The sequence below is a fragment of the Mesoplodon bidens genome (genome assembly GCF_964165515.1).
Source record: "Mesoplodon bidens genome assembly, chromosome: 1".
NCBI classification, from domain to species: Eukaryota; Metazoa; Chordata; class Mammalia; order Artiodactyla; family Ziphiidae; genus Mesoplodon; species Mesoplodon bidens.
In genome coordinates this window covers 111,786,368-111,810,782 of record NC_138176.1, presented here as the reverse complement: position 1 = coordinate 111,810,782, position 24,415 = coordinate 111,786,368, and the positions used below count along the sequence as shown (strand labels likewise).

Here is a 24,415-nt window from a genome sequence, read left to right as displayed (position 1 = left end):
ATCTTGTATCCTGTAACTCTCCCCAGTCTTTTTGATATTAAGTTTACCCAAAATTTGGCAAGTGGTACCTTTTTCCAGCAGTTTTTGAGTCCTTTGGATATGTCCTCATCAGCTTTTGAGTACTTTCTTGCTTTCTAGCCCAACAAATTAGTCCACACTTAGCTTATACATTTTCTACCCCAGCCCTGGAAAAACCAGTCATTACTCTGAGGAGCCCTGATCCTTTTGGTGGGAAATGGCATTTGGAATCCAAGATTTGGGGAAGCTATAGTTATATTTATTGCTTTGGGGTTGTCTTTGCTTCTAGGCCCTTTCAGTAGACAGAGCTAGGGGAGCATATCTACCTATCTATCTAGCAGTCATCTACTGAGAGTTGTTCTGAAACCTTTATAATCTGATCCAAGTTAAAGGATTCTTCTTTTCCTTCACCTGCTCCACATTTGTATCTCCTTTTTTCCCACAGTGAGAACTCTGGTTGCCAACAATATCATTTTTTCAATCCTAAAATATACACAGGAATTACTGCTCCCATACCTCTACCAAAAGAAAATCTTTTGGTTAAGTTCAAGATTGTTTTGTGTTTTTGTTATTATTATTTTAAGAATATAGCACTAATGTGCTGTGAGAGTATTGTTTTCTAAAGTTACTTGGATTAATTATTTTAAAAAATTTTAATTGAGATATAATTGACATATAACATCACATTAGTTATGGTTTATGATATAATGATTCAATATTTGTATAGGATTAATTCCTTTTTAAAAAATGCTTATTTTATTGATTGATTATTTGTTTTATTTATTTATTTTGGCTGTGCCGGGCCTTAATTGCAGGATCTTCGTTGCGGCATGTGGACATCTTAGTTGTGGCATGCGGGATCTTTAGTTGCAGCATGAGGACTTCTTAGTTGCGGCATGCAAACTCTTAGTTGTGGCATGCATACGGGTTCCAGTTCCCTGACCAAGGATCCAACCTGGGACCTCTGCATTGGGAGTGCAGAGTCTTACCCACTGGACCATCAGGGAAGTCCCTAGGAATAATTCTTTATATTTAATTTTTGATTTGTCTTTGTTGTTATGCTATCCATTTGCTATATGGTTAGGTTCATCTGTGGGTGTTTAATTTTAGTTTTTTTTCCCTCCATCTTTATTTATTTAATAATTTTGGGAGGTATAAAACAGGTTAAAAAACACATTAAAAAGATATGCCAGTTTACTTTGTCAAAAAATGTCTCTGGCTGCTGGGCGGAAAGTAGATTTGAGAAAGAGCAGGATAGAAGTGGGAGATTCAGAGGCTGTTTTGTTGGTCCAGCCCAGAGATGATGTTGGCAGTAAAGATGGAGAAATGTGGATCTAGTTTGATAATATTTAGTGATATGTTCATTTTTGGGGTGGAGAAGTAAGGATGAAATCAAGGGTTATGCCCAGTTACCTGGTTTGAGCAGCAAGTGTTTGGGGTACCGTTGACTGAGGTGGGAAAGGGTATGTAGGAGAGGACAGTTGGTGACAAAGGATGTGAAACTAAATACCTAATTTTAGACATGTTAGCTTGGAGTTTCCTTTTAGATGTGAAAGTGGAGATGTTGACTAGGTAGTTGGATATAGGTGTGGGGAGCTTAGATAAGCAGTCTAAGCCAGAGATATGGATTGGAAAATCATCAATATAGAGATTCCATTGACTTCCAAGGGACTGAGTGAGAACGTGTAGGAAGAGAGAAGAGGTCTGAGGCCCCAGGAGCTCTAGACTCAGACGTAAGGCAAAGAGGAGGTGTGAGTGAGGCAGGGACAAAGCTAGGAGAGTGTGGCCTCTTAGAAGCAGAAAGAGGTGAGCATTTCAAGAAGTGAGCAACTGTGTTGAGGGCTGCTGAGAAAATTGGATTAAATTGTTGTCTTTAGAGACGCTGACAAGAACATTTTCAGTGGAGTGTTGGGGAGTAACAGCCAGATTGCTGTGGGTTTAAGAGGCAATGGGAGGGCCTCCCTGGTGGCGCAGCGGTTGAGAGTCCACCTGCCGATGCAGGGGACACAGGTTCGTGCCCCGGTCTGGGAAGATCCCACATGCCGCGGAGCGGCTGGGCCCGTGAGCCATGGCCGCTGAGCCTGCGCGTCTGGAGCCTGTGCTCCGCAACGGGAGAGGCCACAACAGTGAGAGGCCCGCGTACCGCAAAAAAATAAATAAATAAATAAAAAATTAAAAAAAGAGGCAATGGGAGGTGAAGGAATGAAGACAGGTTGTAAAGACAGTTATTTCATGCAGGGAGTGAGAAATAGTACAAATCCAATATCTGAAGAGAGATGTGGAGTCAAGGGAGGCTTATCCTTCCGTGAAGTTTGGAAGAATCTTGAGGTTGGGGATGTGATTTGAATTCCCCCTTGGTCCCTGGTGTGATGCTTCGTACACAGTGGATAATCAAATCACTCTTGCCATTAATGAAATCTAACTCATACGGGGATACACAATTTTGGTAGAGTATATAACAGTCTGTGGTCAGGCCCATTTCAATATACTCACCACAGTGTGGTGGCCTGGATCCAGATCATTAAAAATGGAGCTTGAAAACCACGGTGTTACTCTTAGTGTTGAATTGCCTTAAAGTTCAAATTTTGCTGTTATTTCCAAGATAACCTTTGTTTCATTACTTAGATAGCAATTATCTTTTTCTTTGTGGTATTTATTTAATAAATACAACTTTTTTCCCTACCATGGGAAACTTGGATTTAAAATGAAAAGACCATTGGCTCAAATAAAAATGATTTTACCTCATTCATTGATATTGGCTGATCTTAAATATAGAAAACAAATGTAGAAGTTTTGGGACTGTGAGGGACCTTAGGAATTTTCTATATTGGATTATGTGTATGTTTTAGTTCCTTTCTCCAAATCTTTATCATCTCAAAAGAAAATCAAGAGAGCTAACACTTATTTCCCATTGGTTTTCCTTATCTTTTGATAATTTATTCTTCCTTTCAAGACTACAACTCGATACCTAATAATCAGGGAAGAATAAAAATCCCAGAAAATAAGAAACATCCCTGGGAATCCCTGAAACAAATATTTTACCAAGAAAACAATTGTCTGGCTTATTTCATAATAATTTTTTTCTTATTATGTATTAACATTTCTGACTGTCTAGGCAAGCAATAAAAACATTTGCTCTGTAGCTCTTTATCCACCTCAGAACACCATATCTGAATTTATTGTTCCATGGTATTGATGAATGATATGTAGATAATGATGATGATGATGATGACGTTGATGGTGATGGTGATAAATGACACCAGCATTTGGGTGCTTATTAGGTACCAGAAAATGTATTAGTACAATAATTAATTAATCCTGTTAGGAACTATATTCCTGTTTCACAGAAGAAATGGACATTTATGAAGGCTAAATAACTTCCCTAAGGTTGCAAAATTGTTAAACTGAGAAAAATTTACAACATATAGACACGCATTACTATCATAAATGTTTATTTATTCACCAAGATTTTTGAGCATCTATTTGCTGGATACCAGGCTAGGTATTGAGAGTATAATGGAGAACAAGACAGACCCGGTTCCTGTCTTCATGGAACCGACCATCTTTACATGGCTCTTGTGAATAAGTAAGAATCAATAAGAAAACTATAAATACCGTGAAAAGTGACATAAATAGACAATTGACACAGAGGTATATACACACATACATATATATATCAAATATACACATGAATGATTATTTTACTAACCGTCCAAAAAGTACATATTAAAATAATGTGATTTTGGCTTATCTAGGTTACAAAGATTTGAAAGGTAGTACCTAATGAGCTTTAAATAAATAACCATTCTCAAAAATTCAGAGGGATATATGTACAAGATGAGTCACTATTTGTTATAGCAAAAGACTAGAAACAGGTATTGACTGATAGAGAACGAGTTAATGCATTATGTATGATGCATCCACATCTCAGAGTACTGTAGTTGTGAAAAAGGGAATGGGAAAGTAGACTGCTGCAGAGTGATCTTAAGTAGAAAAAAAGCAGAAGCTAAAATGAGACTAAAAATGAGGAAGGAAATAAGAAGCATGTATCTAGTTGCATTTTCTTTTCAAGAAGACACGATAAAAGGATAAATTAAAAAAAGAAACTAATCGAAAAGTAAAGGAAATGGAAAGACTGAGGGATGGCAACAAAGCTGGAAACAAGGAATGAATCTTTTTTTTTTTTAACAACTTTATTGGCGTATAATTACCGTGTTGTGTTAGTTTCTGCTGTATAACAGAGTGAATCAGCTATATGTATACATATATCCCCATATCCCCTCCCTCTTGAGCCTCCCTCCCACCCTCCCTATCCCACCCCTCTAGGTGGACACAAAGCACCGAGCTGATCTCCCTGTGCTATGCAGCCGCTTCCCACTAACTATCTGTTTTACATTTCGTAGTGTATATATGTCAGTGCTACTCTCTCGCTTTGTCACAGCTTACCCTTCCCCGTCCCGGTGTCCTCAAGTCCATTCTCTACGTCTTTGTCTTTATTCCTGTCCTGCCCCTAGGTTCATTAGAACCATTTTTTTTTAGATTCTATGTATATGTGTTAGCATACAGTATTTGTTTTTCTCTTTCTGACTTACTTCACTCTGTATGACAGACTCTAGGTCCATCCACCTCACTATAAATAACTCAATTTCATTTCTTTTATGGCTGAGTAATATTCCATTGTATATATGTGCCACATCTTCTTTATCCATTCATCTATCGATGGACACTTAGATTGTTTCCATGTCCTGGCTATTGTAAATAGTGCTGCAGTGAACATTGTGGTACATGACTCTTTTTGAATTATGGTTTTCTTAGGGTATATGCCCAGTAGTGGGATTGCTGGGTCGTATGGTAGTTCTATTTTTAGTTTTTTAAGGAACCTCCATACTGTTCTCCATAGTGGCTGTATTGATTTACATTCCCACCAACAGTGAAAGAGGGTTCCCTTTTCTCCACACCCTCTCCAGCATTTATTGTTTGTAGACTTTTTGATAATGGCCACAAGGAATGAATCTTGTTTGATAGTTTGGTGGCATACTCAAACAAAAAAGATTTCAAATGACTTTAAACACAGAGTTTCTAGGCCTACTGGGATATAACCTAAAGATGAAAAACACCACAAAAAAATCTTAAATTGTGTTTGGTTGGTTACCTGATTGTCATCAATAAGATTTTATATTATTTTTTTGAAATTATTATATATAGATAGATAAAGACAATAAGAAATTATGTTAATATTTTCAGGAATCAAGATTTCAGCAATAAGAGAAAACAGGTACAAATCAAGTCACAGAAGTTATTTAGAAACTTGTAATCTTCCATTTGAATTGGAAATACCCATCTGAAATCATGATTTATTTTTTCTAAAAAAAAAATGCATTTTTTTTTTAGCTGTGTCTATTTAACCACCTGGAAGCAATGATAACTCAATAAGGATGTACAAATCTCACACACTCAGATTCTGGTCTCTATTTTAAAAAAATTTATTTATTTATCTGGCTGTGCTGGGTCTTAGTTGTGGCAGGTGGGATCTTCGTTGCCATGTGTGGGATCTTTTTTTTTTTTTTTTTTTAGTTGCTGCAGCTGGGGTCTTTTTTAGTTGTGGCATGCGGGATCTAGTTCCCTGATCAGGGATCGAACATGGGCCCCCTGCATTGGGAGCACACAGTCAGCTCCTGGATCACCAGGGAAGTCCCAGATTTTGGTCTCTAAACACCATTTCCTTCTAAAAGGAAGTAGGGCTCTTTGGAGAAGTGGCCCATTCCAGGTCTGGGCCAGAAAATGTACAAGAGGAGCCTAAGGTCAGAGAAGCTGTTGCAGAATACAAGGACCATGTTGAAAGGCTTTGGGGGGTAAACTTGTAGATGCTGGCCCAAGATGGGTCAGTTTGAGCACCCATGAAGTTATAGCATAATGCTATGCATTTAGCAGTGGAGTGTGTCCTATAGGAAGACAAGACATTAATGCTGTCACATGGAAGCTGTACTGGATGCGAAAGGGCTCAGCTCTCCCACCTGGAGTAGCTGGTATGTCAGCAGCAAGACTTGCCCCCAGGCCTGCAACCAGTCTATGGTTAGCCCCAGGATGGGGTGGAAGGGAGGGCCTCAGTGTCTCCAACTGTGAGGAACTGGAGAAGCAGCGTTGACACCAAGGTAGAGACATATTATCCTACTCATATCCCTTGGTTATCAGAAAATCTTCCCTTCTTAGCAATCTCCACTCCCTTTGTGCAGAAGTACACCCCCTATTCCCACCAGCAGGCCCAATTCCTTAAGCCCTTTCCTTGCTCTGACTCATGAGATTGGGGCCCATGGTCCGCGTTTCCCTCATCCGGTGCGTCTCTTGGTGCTGGTCTCCTGACGTGACGTCACTGCTGCAGGATGCTCTCTCTCTCACAAGCCCCAAATTTGTCATCTCAGGAGCACTTACCAAGCAGCCAGTATGGGAGCCCCGACTCCTCACTGTGAGTCAGCGACTTCACAGTACTTCTCCCTGCACTTGGCTTTGTCAGCTCCTGAGGAAAGCACAGTTTGTCCTTGCCATTGTTTGGGAGCCTTGAAAACGTGTGTGACGGAGGTCAGGGCTCAGCAAAATTGCTGAAGCCGGGAAAGGTCATGATGCTGACTGTGGATCAGGGACTGTGGGATGTACAAGAGTAGACTCAGCCCTTGCATTCAAGAAGTTTATCTAAAAAATAGTACAAATTAACTTATTTACAAAGCAGAAAAAGACTCACAGACATAGAAAACAAACTTTCGGTTACAAAAGGGGAAAGGCTGGGGAGGGATAAATTAGGAGTATGGGATTAACATATAAACGCTACTATATATAAAATAGATAAACACACAGGAAACTCCACTTCACTGTACAGTAGAAACTAACACAACATTGTAAAACAACTATACCCCAATTAAAAAAAAAAGAAACTAATTTATAATAAAAAAAATAGATAAACAACAAGGACCTACTGTAGAGCACAGGGAACTATTCAATATCTTGTAATAACCTATAATGGAAAAGAATCTGAAAAATTAAATATATGTATATAATTTTGCTGTACACCTATAAATAACACAATATTGTAAATCAACTATACTTCAATTAAAAAAAGCTCAAAAGCGAAAAAAAAGGGTTATAATTACCATTAAGGAGAGTTCATAAAAGTGAGAGAACCTTCTATGAGTAGCACAAATCACAGCTGATTTGGGAATCAGAGCTTACCACACAGTATTCACTAAACCATTTACCCACCAACTGATCAATGAAGAATGGTAAACATAACCTGTGATGTTGCAAAGAAAGGTGTATCTTGGCTTTTCTCCTCATGTCCTTGTCATTCATTGCTTCTTTTTTTTTATCTTAATTTTTTTTTATTGTGGTAAAATACACATAAAATTAACTATGTAACCATTTTTAAGAGTACAGTTCAGTGTTATTAAATACATTCATAATACTGTGCAACCATCACTACCATCCATGTCCATAGCACTTTTTCATCTTGCAAGACTGAAATTCTATACCTATTAAAGTCAATTATCTTTTAAAGAGATTTAAACAATTTAAAAATCTTATACATTTAAGTAGGTTCCATTTCTGGTATTTTTCACTCCATGTGAGGAACCATTTTTCCATCTGGTTTCATTTTCCTTCTGACTGAAGGACTTCCTCTAACCATTCATTGTTCTTTGTGTTCTTTCCTTGGCTTCTTGCCCCTTTCTCCTTCAGCGTGGGCCTTCTCTTCAAGTGTGTCTCTGCATTTCATCATCTTCTCTTTCCCTTGAGTTAAGCTGGTCTGGTGGCTCTGCCTGTCGCATCTGTGCTGAGGGTAGGTACCTGCCCTCCTCCAGATTCCTGCTCCATGCCTGCCATTGTCCATTTTCCTGCACCACAGTCGCTGTCCAGCTTCCCCACGAAGCCCTTCACAACAGCTCCTGCCCCCCGTGAGTCCTCCACCTCTCACTGGCTGGCCTCACGCTCAGTGGGAGTGTCTACTTGAGAGAGCCCTTCCGTTGCCTGTCACTCTGTATGGCTTGTACACCATCTTAATCTCATCTCGACATCTATAGGTAGTTTACTCCTGAGGCCACGTTGATTTGGGGTTTTGCCCTTGAAAAAGGGGCACAGCAGACCACACTCTGGTTAATCAGCGATCGAGAGTCTGGGGGCTCAGCAGGGCTTTAGCAGAAAAGGTTTAGAACTAATATGAGAAGTGTTGGAGAGGGCTTCCCTGGTGGCGCAGTGGTTGAGAGTCCGCCTGCCGATGCAGGGGACACGGGTTCGTGCCCCGGTCCGGGAAGATCCCATATGCCACGCAGCGGCTGGGCCCGTGAGCCATGGCCGCTGAGCCTGCGCGTCCGGAGCCTGTGCTCCGCAACGGGAGAGGCCACAACAGTGAGAGGCCCGCGTACTGTAAAAAAAAAAAAAAAATTTACCATCTTAATCATTTTTGAGTGTATAGTTTAAATAGAGTTAAGTATGTCTTCATCTTGCAAAACTGAAACTCTGTATTCGTTAGACAACAGCTCCCCATTTCCCCCTACCCTGTGTTCCTGGTAGTCACCATTTTCCTTTCTATGAATTTGACTACTCTAGAAACTTCGTGTAAGTGTAATTACACAGTATTTGTCTTTCTGTGACTGGCTTATTTCACTTAACATTATGTTCTTAAGATATATCTGTGTTGTAGCATGTGTCGAAATTCCCTTCCCTTTTAAGATTGAATAATATTTTATTATACATATATATATATGTCTATCACATTTTGTTTATCCATTCATCCATTGATAGACAGGTTGCTTCCACCTCTTGACTATTGTGAATAATACTGCTGTGAAAATGGGTGTACTCTTGAGGACCCTGCTCTCAATTCTTTTGGATCATATAGTTATTCTATGTTTAATTTTTTGAGGAAGTGCCATATAGTTTTCCATAAATAATAACTTTAAAATAAAAAAATAGCAGCTTACCGTAGGTAGCCTTTCCAAGTCGTCACCTTGTAAGATTACTTACTTATTCCAACAATCCTGCCGTTGATCCTGCTGGTCTCAGATGTTCCTTTTAGCAGGGCCTCTGCAGTTTCTGCTGGTTTGGGAAACAGAATGTGTAAAGAAAAAGGTTAGTAGTTCAACTCATTTTTGCCTCCCTATTCCTTTTAAAAAGCACTATTACTGGGCTGCCCTGGTAGCACAGTGGTTGAGAGTCCATCTGCCGATGCTGGGGACACGGGTTCGTGTCCCGGTCCGGGAGGATCCCACGTGCCGTGGAGTGGCTGGGCCCGTGAGCCATGGCCGCTGAGCCTGCGCGTCCGGAGCCTGTGGTCCGCAACAGGAGAGGCCACAGCAGTGAGAGGCCCACATACCGCAAAAAAAAAAAAAGCACTATTACTGACTGATTTTAATCTTTTGCTCAAAAGTTTTGAAGATTTTGAAGACTATTGCTTAAAAATTAAAACATGTACCATAATTCATTAAATTTAAATATTAATTAAAACCCATTTTAAATTTTGTGACACTAAACATTTTTTATATCATTTGGGGATTTTTCATACCTCTTTTTTTTTGGCCTTGCCACACGGCTTGTGGGATCTAAGTTCCCTGACCAGGGATCGAACCGGCACCCTTGGCAGTGAAAGCGTGGAGTCCTAACCACTGGACGGCCAGGAAATTCCCTATTATTTAGGGCTTTTTTAAAATATAAATTTATTTTATTTATTTATTTTTGGCTGCATTGGGTCTTCATTGCTGTGTGAGGGCTTTCTCTAGTTGTGGCAAGCGGGGTCTACTCTTCGTTGCGGTGCGCGGGCTTCTCATTGCGGTGGCTTTTCTTGCTGCAGAGCACGGGCTCTAGGCGCGCTGGCCTTAGTAGTTGTGGCACGTGGGCTCAGTAGCTGTGGCTTGTGGGCTGAAGAGCACAAGCTCAGTAGTTGTGGCACATGGGCTTAGTTGCTCTGCGGCATGTGGGATCTTCCCGGACCAGTGCTCGAACCTGTGTCCCCTGCATTGGCAGACGGATTCTTAACCACTGTGCCACCAGGGAAGCCCCTATTATTTAGGTTTTGAAGGCATCTAAAAGCACAAGGAGTCAGGGGACTTGCTGATAATGAATTCGACCTCCCAGGAGTAAGTTGATGGCTTTGCCAAGACAGAAGTATTTCTAAAATTCCTTATGAAAAATGAATATGTAAGTTTAGATTTATATATCAACTATAGCAATGATCAGGTATAGTTTATATTATGTAAACATTCACATTATGGGAGCCTCATTTTAAATTCTAAATAACATTTTCTTCTATTAGGAAAAACATGACATTATATTCAATGTTAGTCAAGCCCAGTATCAGTACAAATTTATGGCTGAGCTTACCATTGTGTTGAGGTTGACATCACTTTGCCTTTAATGAGCTTACTGACTGATTCATCCTATTCATCTCAGTGTACATTAAAGACGTTACTAAAATGTTAACTCTTACCAGGGCCATCTGAAATCAAAAGGACAACATGAATCTAGATTTCTTGACTATGCTAAGCATTCATTGACTAAGCTATGCACTGAATATTCTTTATGAGAAGAGAAGAGAAAAGAAGAGAGGAGAGGAGAGAAAAAGGAATTAGACAATTGTAGGTGCCAGCCTCTGAAGTTGTTTTCAAAGCATTTAAGGCCCACAAAGATTCTCATTTTAATGACCCTGCCTTAAATCTACCTCTCCAACCTTTGGCTATTTTTCCATCTTATTGTTCCCTGTAGCACTACCTTGATAATCCAAACATTTGCCTGCCACTTTTCTATCCAGTATTTCCCTCATGAAAGTTACACACAAAACAAGAGGTCCAGGAGCTCAAAGAAATGAGAACAGATGTAATAAGAAACAGACAACGGAGTCAAAGGAAGCCAAATAGCAGGCCTGAGAGAAAGCATTGTATTCTCCTTTTTGTCCATCTTACTTTGCAAGTGCAGGTAGAGCTGTGTTTTGGGGATGAGTCATATTTCTAGATTCCACCCACCTCATCATTTTTAAACGTGATGTATTTGCAAGGCTGGCCTACTTCTAAGGGGGCACTGCATTGAGGGCTGCCTCTCATATTCTGTCTGGCAGTTTCATACATGTTAGCATGTATTCTCACATGTCTGGCTCTGGGGGCTCTTGACCTGTATTCTCAGGACCCAAACTTCTGCTAAGCTTATTCCAGTTCTCAACATACAGCTGGAAGATCTAGATTTTCTGAGAAAATATTAAATTTGCTTAATTTTTAGCAAAATATTTATTTATTTGGCTACGTCGGGTCTTAGTTGCGGCACACGGGATCTTCGTTGTGGCAGGCAGGCTTCTCTCTAGTTGCGGCATGTGGGCTTAGTTGTCCTGCGGCATGTGGGATCTTAGTTCCCTGCCTAGGGATTGAACCCACGTCCCCTGAATTGGAAGGCAGACTCTTAACCACTGGACCACCAGGGAAGTCCCTGCTTAATTCTTTTAATAAAGGAAATTCATAAAATATTTAATGGACTGTTAATCCAGGATCTGAAAACCTATAAATCCCTTCAAATATATAAATGCAGAGAAATGACTGTAATTCTCTATCTTATGGCCTGATTTCTGGTATACAGACCTGTTCCCAAGCCCCCAAGGAATTACAGTTTACTTAGATAGGAATCAAGGGTCCTACTTGAATGAAGTTGTTGGGACTAATGCCTTGACACAGATAAAATATTCAACACTTAGCTGTTGTATGAATGAATGGAGCATGGGTGACTGGGTGGATAAAACCCACGTCTCTTAATTTGACAAAATGGGTGAACAAAACGGGATCTCTCTCATCTCTGAAGCAGCTAAGACAACTCAAATTGCTCCATCTGCACCCTGTGTTTTTGGAATAACTTAGGATCTTCTAATAGTCACAGATCTGATCAGGCTTCCAGAAATGTGAACCAAGAAGTTGCAAAGCCTGTGTCTGGCCCAGATGGCACGAAAGCCCATGTTAGGCAGTTCCCCAGGGCCAGAGGGAATACTCTGCATACAGCAGCAGCATGTCAGTACTGCTAGAGGGGTGTGTAGATGTCCAAATCCAGCGTGAGTCTTATGTTTGGCAGATGCAAAAACATTTTCCAATTTACTTGAAGCTTAAGCTTTAGCAGGAAAACCCATTTTCCTTTAACCACATTGATGTAATAGTTCTAAATTCTTCTGGGCAGCGTGTTTTCATGGAACATTTTCTTTGTACTTCTAGGTGTCTTATTATGTTTTTTTTTTAAATCAATATTCTAATGTGCAGTACAGCTATGTGCATTTTAGAATAAATGTTGAAAAGAAAGATTTCACTGGTTTTCAAAGAGAAATATTTTTACATTTTCTGATTAAACTTCCCCATAACAACTCTTGAATTTTATTTTTTACTGAAGTATAGTTGACTTACTATCTTATTATGTTTTTGTAGGGATAGCCTTAGAGATAGCTGAGGGGTGTGTGTGTGTGTGTGTGTGTGTGTCTCATGGGTGAGTTGCTTTCTTATAGTTAATTTTTTGTACTTTTACTTTTCCAACACCATTTAAGCTGTCACTTATTACGTCTTGTTACATTTTTGTGCTTCTATTCATTCCTCATTCCCCCCTTCTAATTTCTGCTCTGGGCTGGGAAGCCAAATTTGTTAGGCTTATTATGTGCCACATAAATGAATTATGCGTAGGTCAAGATCACAGAGCTTCTCAGTGGAGGCTTGAGTGGCTCCCCTTCCAGTCAAGTGCATAAACATTATGCATAGACTTGGTGGCCCAATGAATAGCACCTCCCTTTTCTGAGTCACTTCAGGGAGACACAGAGTCAAGCAGATGGAGTTCAAATATCACCTTTATAGCAAATGAAGCTGATATATGCAAATGGACTTGCTAATTGTGAACCCCAGAGTTACAGAGGTTCACCTACTCAGTCAGGTGAAGTACCTTTATGAAATACACATGAATAAAGATTGAACCCCCATCGCAAAGTGTCCTTAGGTCTTCATACTGAAATCCTCAAAAGTGGTTTATTCTCACTGGACACCAGCCTTATTTATAGGTAGTCCTCACTCAGCCAGATGATTGGTCTCTCCAGGCTACTCAAGAGATGGAAAGGCCCGTCAGCCTGCAGTTCAAAACCAGAGTGGCATAAAACAGTGCAGCCACTAGAGAAATGTGGCTATGACTGTTCCTCAAAAAATTAAACATAGAATTGCCACATAATCCAGCAATTTCACCTTTGGGTATATACCTCAAACGATTGAAAGCAGGGTCTCGAAGAGATATTTACACATCCGTGTTCATGGCACCATTATTCACAATAGCCAAAGGGGGGAAAAACCCAAATGTCCATCAACAGATGAATGTCTCTACAAAATGGGGTATGTACATATAATGGAATGTTATTCAGCCTTATAAAGGAAGGAAATTCTGACACATGCTACAACATGGATGGACCTTGAAGACATCAAGTTAAGTGAAATAAACCAGTTACAGAGGGATAGATACTATATGATTCCACTTACATGAGGTCCCTAGAAAAGTCAAATTCATAGAGACAGAGAGTGGAATGGTGGTTGCCCAGAGCAGAGGGTTGGAGGGAATGCAGAGTTAGTGTTTAGTGAGCAGGAAGTTTCAGTTTGGGAAGGTGTAAAAATTCTGTGGATGTATGGTGGTGATGATTGCATACCAATATGAATGGACTTAATGCCACTGAACTGTACACTTTGAAATGGTTAAGGTGCTAAATTTTATGGTATATGTATTTTGCCACACTAAAAGAGTTTTGTGAAAGAAAGAATGATGACAGAGAGAGCCAGAGCTTTCATAGGAGCTCAAGAAACAGAGTTGCATGGGTTGCATGGGGAGAACTGTGAACTGTGCAGGTGTCCACACAGGCAGGTGCTTCTAGGAGATGCCAAATCCCGAGAAATCCAGTTTTTCGAGAAATACAAATGACCATATTTGTAATGCCTAGTTGGTAACAGGTTATTTTTCATGAAATTTTGTCCGAAAGTTTGGTCAAATGAATGATTATACTACTAGTTATCTTAATAATGGGTCAGAAAACAACATATAGCTCATCTTTGGCCAAGAATATAATTCTGAAAAAGGTTGCCTCCTATAGTCAATAAGGATGTGTTAAAATGATAAGTTCATGGAAACAAGAAAAAATTGTGATTTACCTTAGAACAAGTAAACCTCTATTCAAGATCTGAATATACCTTATATCAGGGGGAAAAATCTGGGATCGAAATTAAATACAAATTTAAAACTGCTCATTCATGACAGATTTCTCCTAAACCCTCTTCCTTTCCTTGCATGCATACTTATAGGAGAGAAAATTCTAGAAGCTGGAGATCTTTTGTTGACTGAGCATAATGAGGTCAGCAGAAAAATGGCCTTGATAGTAATTTTCAGTGATGTTCCTGGGAATGTAGAATTGGGGAAATATGAGCAGAGCTCTAATTACATGGCATAAAAAAGGGGACATTTAGAGGATGCTAGCTTCCATTTGGAGGGTCTACTGAAGGGAGAGGTTTTTAAAGGAATCATGAGAGCAGAGAATTTGGGGAGGAATAATGTGCCATGAATCATGTGCTGTGAAACCTTTCCTCTCGCCAAGGAAATTTTCAGTAAAATGTCTGTCTCTCACTACGGTCTGGTGCGGTGTAGGGGCTTTTCAGTGGTGTGACAAAGTGCTAAGTGGTCCTTCATCGAGGATGAGACAAGACCTGTTCTCACCTGGGTTGCAAACTAGTTACTGATGTTCATGTTAACTTCAAACTTCTTGCCTTCTCTTAATTCCAACATTACTAAGCTTATGCTGTAGCCCATATTTATGAGAATAAACTGAAAAGTAATATCTCTTCTTATTGTGGCAAGTCAGTTTTTTTCCAAATGAATTTCCCCAGTATCCATATATAATCTTTTCTCTCTCCTCCTTCTTCCCTAGCCTTCTTTTCCCAATGCCTTAGGGTTTTTTATCTCTAATCTTGAATGGAAGCTTCCCCATAAAATGGAACCCCCAATATTAATTTAGGTGAAACCATGCTAGCTGCCACGCCCCAAATCTCAGTGGTTCAGTGAATCAAAGGTTTATTTCTCGCTTCTATTACATGTCCATCTTGGGTCTGTAAGGGCCTTGTCCCATAGAGTCCCCCAGGAGCCCAGGCTGAAGGAAGCTCTATTGTCTTGTAGATGGATCTGGAAAACATGGCCTCTGAGATTATCAACTAAAGAGGAGGAGAGTGGCATGGAGGAGGCACCAGCTCATAATTGTTTAGGCTTAGTAGTGACACTGGCCACTTCTGCTTATGGTCCGTTGGCCAAAAGTAGGCACATGGGCCCAGCCTGACTGCAAGGGAGGCTGGGAAATGTAGGAGAGCCTGTGGGGTATTTAGTGAGCACTTTCTCTGCTACCCCTACTAATTGGAATACTATGCGACCCAAGCTACATTATAATTCAAACAACTTTTGAATATAATTTGTATATGACAGGAAATTCCTTGGTGGTCCAGTGGTTAGGACTCTGTGCTTATGGTGCAAGGGGCATGGGTTCCATCCCTAGTCGGGGAACTAAGATCCCACTAGCACAGCCAAAAAATAAGAAAATAAATAAAACAAAATAAAATAATATAAATTAATTCTCCTTTAAAAAATAATTTGTATATGACACTTTGCTAATCTATTCTCATAGACATTTGCTGGGGTTTATTTTTTATTAAAAACCTTTTTATCTGCCTTCTTTTTCTCCCCACTTTTACTGAGAAATAATTGACACGCAACACTGCGTAAGTTTAAGGTAGACATCCTGATGGTTTGATTTACATATATTGTGAAATAATTATCACAGCTAAGCATAGGCTTAGTTAACATCCATCATCTCATATAGATACAGTACAAAGAGAAGAAAAAAATTCTTGTGATGAATTAGGATCTACCCTCTTAACAACTTTCCTATATATCATACAGCAATGTTAATTATAGTCATCATATACATTGCATCCTTAGTACTTATTACTCTTGTAAGTTTAGACCTTTTCACCACCTTCCTTCAATTTCCCTCCTCCCACCCCCCATCTCTGGTAACTACAAATCTGATCTCTTTTTCTATAAGTTTGGTGTTTTTCTTTTTGTTTTAAACTAACATAAATTTGTATTTCACTTATATTTAAATAAGTTTCATGTAAGTGAGACCATACAGTATTTGTCTTGTCTTTCTCTGACTTACTTCACTTAGCATCATGTTGGTTTTAGCATTTGCTGGGTTTTATTGCTTCTTTATCAGTTTCTTCAAACTTACTCTCTAGCTTTAGCCTACATTTATTGATATTATTATTTTTTAAATTTATTTATATTTTATTGAAGCACGGTTGATTTACAATGTTGTGTTAATTTCTGGTGTACAGCAAAGTGATTCAGTTATATATATATATATATACATATATACATTCTTCTTCATATTCTTTTCCAGTATGGTTTATCACAAGATATTGAATATAGTTCCCTGTACTCTACAGTAGGACCTTATTGTTTATCCATCCTATACATAATAGTTTGCATCTGCTAACCCCAAACTCCCAATCCTTCCCTCCCCCAGCCCCCTCCCCCCTCGGCAGCCACAAATCTGTTCTCTATGTCTGTGAGTCTGTTTTGTAAATAAGTTCATTTCTATCATTTTTTTTTTAGATTCCACAGATAAGTGATATCATATGATATTTGTCTTTCTCTTTCTGAGTTACTTCACTTAGTATGATCATCTCTAGGTCCATCCATTTTGCTGTAAATGGCATTATTTCATTCTTTTTTATTAGCCTGCACTTTTTTAGACCTGAAATATACAGACATGTTAAGGAAAAGTGATGGGGGCTATTAATGGCCTCTCCTCTCTGTCTCTCTTCAACTTGGCTATATATTCCTTGAGGTTCTTCACAACTTCTCACGAGGAGGTACATGTGTAAATGTGGAACTTATCTGCTTCCAGGGAGGGGAACTGACTTTATATATTATCTATCCATCTAATATTTATCTTATTTAATCGTTCTGTCATTCACTTATTTATGAATTCATATTTATTTGTGGACTTTTATCCGCATGAAATGAAAACAAGTCTGTGATGGTGAAAATTCTTCACTTCGGCTTTTACTGTTGGTGATCGTTTCCTCTTTCTTGGTTGTTCCTTTGGCTTGGCTATTCTGTTTTAGGAACAGTCTCACCCAGATGGTAAATTGTTAGATAGGACCAGGGCAGGTTGTGCAGGGGCTGCATGGGAGCAGAAGGGGGCTGGGCCATGTGGCCTCTGAGCCTAGCTGTGTTCCAGGTTGCAGCACTGACTTGAATCATCACTGGATTTATGAGATCCTTCTGGGAGATGCATTGCTAAAAGGGTCTCGCTGTTTATTGAGGTTGTCCTTAGTATCATCTTGGGACCCTCAGGAATTCGTTTCTATCCCAGAAGATAAGAATTTTATTTAGGAAGGACCAGAGAACCTGCCATGGTCCATGGTCTGTGAGAGAAATAGGAAGAAATGTGGGGTATCCTACAGAGTGGGACAATTACATGGGTTCCAGTGATTCGTTTTGTTTCTTGAGGGGATTGGACAGAATTGAGCTGACCTTCACCATGATCTCCATGCAAAGATCCTTTGCCACTTTTGGATGTGTCCCTCTGCCTTTGAGAGGCAGTACACCCTCTTATGGCCCTTGCCTACATCATGCCACTAGAGAAGTCCATGGCTTGATGATATTAACCCAATGGGAAATCAGGGAGGAAAGGAAGGGGGCGTTACACTAACCTTTCTCCTTCCCTTTGTTCTCTGCAAGGCTGTTTGTGTTTTGTTGAAGAAAACAGCATCTCAAAGGCCCTCCTCTGGCCTTGAAGACCATATTCACGGGAAGACCAGACTAGCCTGTAGAAAACAGCTGGTAGAAAATGGAGACTCTCACTATAATGTATCTTTTGTTCTATGGGGTTCCTGTCTGCAAATCACATTGGTCATTGCAGCTAGTACCAGCACCTGAAAAATAAGAAAGACTTAAAAAAAAAAAAAAAAAAAGGTAGTAGCTCTTTCTCTTCAGGTATTACGAACAGGAAGAGTTATAAAACTAATAAAATTTGAAATCTCGCCCAATTTATGCTCAATAAATAGTTTAAAAATACTTTAAGATTTAAGACCAGAGGTAATCCTACAAGCAAATACATTTTTTCCTTTCTTTTCTCTTCTCTAGGCTTTTCCTCCAAATGCCATCACTGTATTTTTTTACTGCAGCTCAGTGACGATATTCTTCACAATAATCAAATTGGTCAGTTATCGCCTACACCTCATGTTTGATAAAGGAGAAGTGATTCAGCAAAGGCCCTCCAGAAAGAAAGAAAAGCCAAATAAAGACAAAGAGGCCATCAGTGACCACATAACCAATCATAAAAATACAGGGTAACATTTCTCATTAATGTATTAGTTCATAATTTAAAGGTTTTAATTTTGATTAAAATAATTTTTCTCATGTATGAGTTGTTTGTGAAAATATGCCAGGAGAGGCAGACACAAATATGTACATTTTTCTTATATTTAAGCATACACTTAGGCATAAAAATCTTGATAATCCAGATGGTTTAACTGACTATTATATGACCTTATACCATGCTCTGAAATTCATTTGCATTAGGCTTAGTGTAGCAAAATATTTCACTTCAGTATTTTTATCTCATCATCTCAATGCTTAGTGCACGCCAGAGTATTTTCAGAAAGAACATTTGTGTTTGTTAATATAAAAGTAGTACATTGCATAGAACTAAAATATTAAGAGTAATTCTCAAGTGAACATTCATCACTATTCTTGGTCTTATTTCTGATAGTTCCTTAAGAGAGCATGTCTTATTTTAAAGTAATGTTTATTAGCTTTTAAAAATAAAATTTGTATACCGTGAATTCTTCCCCTTTTTATACATATATATTTTTTTATTGAAATATAGTTGACTTACAATGTTGTGTTAGTTTCAGGTGTACAACAAAGTGATTCAGTTATGTGTGTGTGTGTGTGTGTGTGTGTGTGTGTGTGTGTGTGTGTATATATATATATATATACATTCTTTTTCAGATTCTTTTCCCATATAGGTTATTACAAAATATTGAGTATAATTCCCTGTACTATCCAGTAGGTCCCTGTTGTCTATCTCTTTTATATATAGTAGTGTGTATACATGACCCCCAAATTCCTAATTTATCCCTCCCCCTCCTTTTCCCCTTTGGTAACCATAAGTTTGTTTTCTAAGTCTGTGAGTCTGTTTCTGTTTTGTATATAAGTTCATTTGTGTCATATCATAGATTCCACATATAAGTGATACCACATGGTATTTGTCTTTCTCTTTCTGACTTCACTTAGTATGATCATCTCTAGGTCCATCCATGTTGCTGTAAATGGCATTATTTCATTCTTTTTTATGGCTGAGTAATATTCCATTGTGTATACCATGAATTGGACAAAGTGGAATCAAGGAAAAAAAATTGTTTGCGGACTAATGTCAAAAGAGCCATAGTTTTATTTGATAATATCACTGCCCCTGTGTTTCTCATGATGGCTTAGCAATAATGGGCGGATTAACAACGGCAAAAAGGAAGAGGCCAGTCGAACCCTCTCCACGCCTCCCCTCCACAGCAGCTCCAGAGGACAGAGCATAAACTCTCATCACTCATCCGGGCTCCTGGTTAGTGGTCTGTTTTCTGTTTCACTCTCCTCATGCTGCTGGAGTGTTGATCGTGGAAGTGTGCAATGGTGGTGACTGCAACTTATGTGCAGTGGTTGTAAATACTGGCCTTTGGGTGGTAGTGACCTGAGGGGAGCACATGGACCATGTGATAAACACCCAGTCACCCGTTCCAAGCACACCCACCGGCCTTCTCTGCAGTCTGCCTGCCCAGCCGGGACTGCACCATGGCCAGAAGAACCCATAAGCACACCTTCCCTGCCCTCTCCCTGGTCCTGTCTGTCATTCATCTCAATCATCGTATTTGCAACGCCTTCCCCTGGAATCCACTCCACCACTCCACATGAAATCATACTTAAATCACCTTTATTCTAGATTCACTTTCTTGGGCTCTATTCACTATAGTATGAAGTAGCGCATTATTTTTTCTCCTTACTTTCGTAATTACCAAACTCCCTTTTCTCACAGCACCGTGGGCTTGGTTGGATGTCTACACTGTAGATACTTTTGTGTCCATCTTTGCTACCCGTTTTCTCAGTGGACACTCTGTTGTGTCTTCCCCACGTGTCACTGAGAGGAACAGTGGCTGCTGCTCAGTGTCTGCCGACTGCCTGGAAGTGGGCAGGGAGCTGAGTCATACTGATTGCTTTTTGTCCTTTAATTTATTTAGGAGCTGCCAGCACAGGAAGCAGTGGAAGATCTCAAAGGTAGAGTCGCTTATTCTCATCGTTTAATATTGTATCACAGCCTTATATTCAGTGAAGCGAAAAATAATTTTTATAGTGCAGAATGCCAGTGAATTCATTCAGAATTAGAACTGTACCCAAGATGGCAGTTACATTTTACCTTCATTTCTTTAGCTCTTCATTTTCATTATCTCTTATCAGAATTTGTATATCATGTCTACGTTCAGACTGTGATATTGTATTGATTATATTTCATCGTCCTTTCTCCAGTCTGTGACTCCTTTCATACAGCTCCTAACAGCAGATATCAAATAGGATAAATTCATCATCGACACAGTATACTTTTTATTATAGCACTTACATTGAAAAATGACAGAGGAAATGGTATTGCATTCTGTGTATATGCATTTCTGTCAAGTTACAAATTTTGTTCCTGAGATTTTCTTTTAACCCTCCCACCACAAATATTTGTTTTACTTTTTTACTAAGATTTCATTTTATTGTCTTTTTTTAAGTTATTTCTGAGATATACATTTTATTTTATTTTATTTTATTTTTGCGGTACGCGGGCCTCTCACTGTTGTGGCCTCTCCCGTTGCGGAGCACAGGCTCCGGACGCGCAGGCTCAGCGGCCATGGCTCTCAGGCCCAAGCCGCTCCGCGGCACGTGGGATCCTCCCAGACCAGGGCACGAACCCGTGTCCCCTGCATCGGCAGGCGGACTCCCAACCACTGCGCCACCAGGGAAGCCCCTGAGATATACATTTTAAAGTAATAACTAGAATTATGACTTATAACATTATACCAGAACATATAAGATTTTTAGAAATTTCATGTAATGTCTGAAACATTTATATTAACATATTTCCATACAAATAACCCAAAGAAAGTTTAGTATTAGTTGGTTTTTTTTGTTTGTTTGTACTGCAGGTTCTTATCAGTCATCAATTTTATACACGTCAGTGTATACATGTCAATCCCAATCGCCCAATTCAGCACACCACCATCCCCAACCCACTGTGGTTTTCCCCCCTTGGTGTCCATACGTCTGTTCTCTACATCTGTGTCTCAACTTCTGCCCTGCAAGCTGGCTCATCTGTACCATTTTTCTAGGTTCCAAATACATGCGTTAATATATGATATTTGTTTTTCTCTTTCTGACTTACTTCACTCTGTATGACAGTCTCTAGATCCGTCCACATCTCAATAAATGACTCAATTTCGTTCCTTTTTATGGCTGAGTAATATTCCATTGTATATATGTACCACAACTTCTTTATCCATTCGTCTGTCAATGAGCATTTAGGCTGCTTCCATGACCTGGCTATTGTAAATAGTGCTGCAACGAACATTGGGGTGCATGTGTCTTTTTGAATTATGGTTTTCTCTGGGTATATGCCCAGTAGTGGGATTGCTGGATCATATAATAATTCTATTTTTAGTTTTTTAAGGAACCTCCATATTGTTCTCCATAGTGGCTGTATCAATTTACATTCCCACCAACAGTGCAAGAGGTTCCCTTTCCTCCACACCCTCTCCAGCATTTGTTGTTTGTAGATTTTCTGGTGATGCCCATTCTAAGTGGTGTGAGGTGAGACCTCATTATAGTTTTGATTTGCATTTCTCTAATAATTAGTGATGTTGAGCATCTTTTCATGTGCTTCTTGGCCATCTGTATGTCTTCTTTGGAGAAATGTCTATGTAGGTCTTCTGCCCATTTTTGGATTGGGTTGTTTGTTTCTTTAATACTGAGCTGCATGAGCTGTTTATATATTTTGGAGATTAATCCTTTGTCCATTGATTCGTTTGCAAATATTTTCTCCCATTCTGAGGGTTGTCTTTTCATCTTGTTTATGGTTTCCTTTGCTGTGCAAAAGCTTTGAAATTTCATTAGGTCCCATTTGTTTAGTTTTGTTTTTATTTCCATTTTTCTAGGAGGTGGATCAAAAAAGATCTTGCTGTGATTTATGTCAAAGAGTGTTCTTCCTATGTTTTCCTCTAAGAGTTTTATAGTGTCCAGTCTTACATTTAGGTCTCGAATCCATTTTGAGTTTATTTTTGTGTATGGTGTTAGGGAGTATTCTAATTTCATTCTTTTACATGTAGCTGTCCAGTTTTCCCAGCACCACTTATTGAAGAGACTGTTTTTTCTCCATTGTATATCTTTGTCTCCTTTGTCATAGATTAGTTGACCATAGGTGCGTGGGTTTATCTCTGGGCTTCCTATCTTGTTCCATTGATCTATGTTTCTGTTTTTGTGCCAGTACCATATTGTCTTGATTACTGTAGCTTTGTAGTATAGTCAGAAGTCAGGGAGTCTGATTCCTCCAGCTCTGTTTTTTTCCCTCAAGACTGCTTTGGCTATTCGGGGTCTTTTGTGTCTCCATACAAATTTAAGATGATTTGTTCTAGTTCCGTAAAAAAATGCCATAGGTAATTTGATAGGGATTGCATTGAATCTGTAGATTGCTTTGGGTATTATAGTCATTTTCACAATATTGATTCTTCCAGTCCAAGAACATGGTATATCAGTCCGTCTGTTGGTATCATCTTTAATTTCTTTCATCAGTGTCTTATAGTTTTCTGCATACCGGTCTTTTGTCTCCCTAGGTAGGTTTACTCCTAAGTATTTTATTCTTTTTGTTGCAGTGGTAAATGGGAGTGTTTCCAAAATTTCTCTTTCAGATTTTTCATCATTAGTGTATAGGAATGCAAGAGATTTCTGTGCATTAATTTTGTATCCTGCTACTTTACCAAATTCATTGATTAGCTCTAGTGGTTTTCTGGTGGCATTTTTAGGATTCTCTATGTATAGTATCACGTCATCTGCAAACAGTGACAGTTTTACTTCTTCTTTTCCAATTTGTATTCCTTTTATCTCTTTTTCTTCTCTGATTGCCATGGCTAGGACTTCCAAAACTATGTTGAATAATAGTGGTGAGAGTGGACATCCTTGTCTCGTTCCTGATCTTAGAGGAAATGCTTTCAGTTTTTCACCATTGAGAATGATGTTTGCTGTGGGTTTGTCATATATGGCCTTTATTATGTTGAGGTAGCTTCCCTCTATGCCCACTTTCTGGAGAGTTTTTATCATAAATGGGTGTTGAATTTTGTCAAAAGCTTTCTCTGCATCTATTGAGATGATCATATATGGTTTTTATTCTTCAATTTGTTAATATGGTGTATCGCATTGATTGATTTGCATATACTGAAGAATCCTTGCATCCCTGGGATAAATCCCACTTGATCGTGGTGTATGATCCTGTTAATGTGTTGTTGGATTCTGTTTGCTAGATCATTATGTAGTGTCCTTCCTTGTCTCTTGTAACATTCTTTATTTTAAAGTCTATTTTATCTGATATGAGTATAGCTCCTCCAGCCTTCTTTTGATATCCATTTCCATGGAATATCTTTTTCCATCCCCTCACTTTCAGTCTGTATGTGTCCCTAGGTCTGAAGTGGGTCTCTTGTAGACAGCATATATATGGGTCTTGTTTTTGTATCCATTCAGCAAGCATGTGTCTTTTGGTTGGAGCATTTAATCCATTCACATTTAAGGTAATTATCGATATGTATGTTCCTATGACCATTTTCTTAATTGTTTGGGTTTGTTTTTGTAGGTCCTGTTCTTCTCTCGTGTTTACCACTTAGAGAAGTTCCTTTAGCATTTGTTGTAGAGCTGGTTTGGTGGTGCTGAATTCTCTTAGCTTTTGCTTGTCTGTAAAGCTTTTGATTCCTCCTTCGGATCGAATTGAGATCCTTGCTGGGTAGAGTAATCTTGGTTGTAGGTTCTTCCCTTTCATCACTTTAAGTATATCATGCCACTCCCTTCTGGCTTGTAGAGTTTCTGCTGAGAAATCAGCTGTTAACCTTATGGGAGTTCCCTTGTATGTTATTTGTCGTTTTTCCCTTGCTGCTTTCAATAATTTTTCTTTGTCTTTAATTTTTGCCAATTTGATTACTATGTGTCTCGGCGTGTTTCTCCTTGGGTTTATCCTGTATGGGACTCTCTGTGCTTC

The 24,415-nt window shown here is 39.1% G+C and overlaps 1 protein-coding gene across 1 annotated transcript in view; it reads left to right on the top strand.

Annotated features, from left to right (window-relative positions):
- Positions 1-24,415, top strand: part of PCNX2 (pecanex 2) — a 281,381-nt gene that overhangs the window by 11,637 nt on the left and 245,329 nt on the right. Inside the window, exons 2-4 of the mRNA XM_081237716.1 lie at positions 18,235-18,440; positions 19,591-19,711; positions 20,382-20,418. Coding sequence (XP_081093842.1) covers positions 18,235-18,440; positions 19,591-19,711; positions 20,382-20,418 — 364 coding nt within the window. The remainder of the gene's footprint in view (positions 1-18,234; positions 18,441-19,590; positions 19,712-20,381; positions 20,419-24,415) is intronic.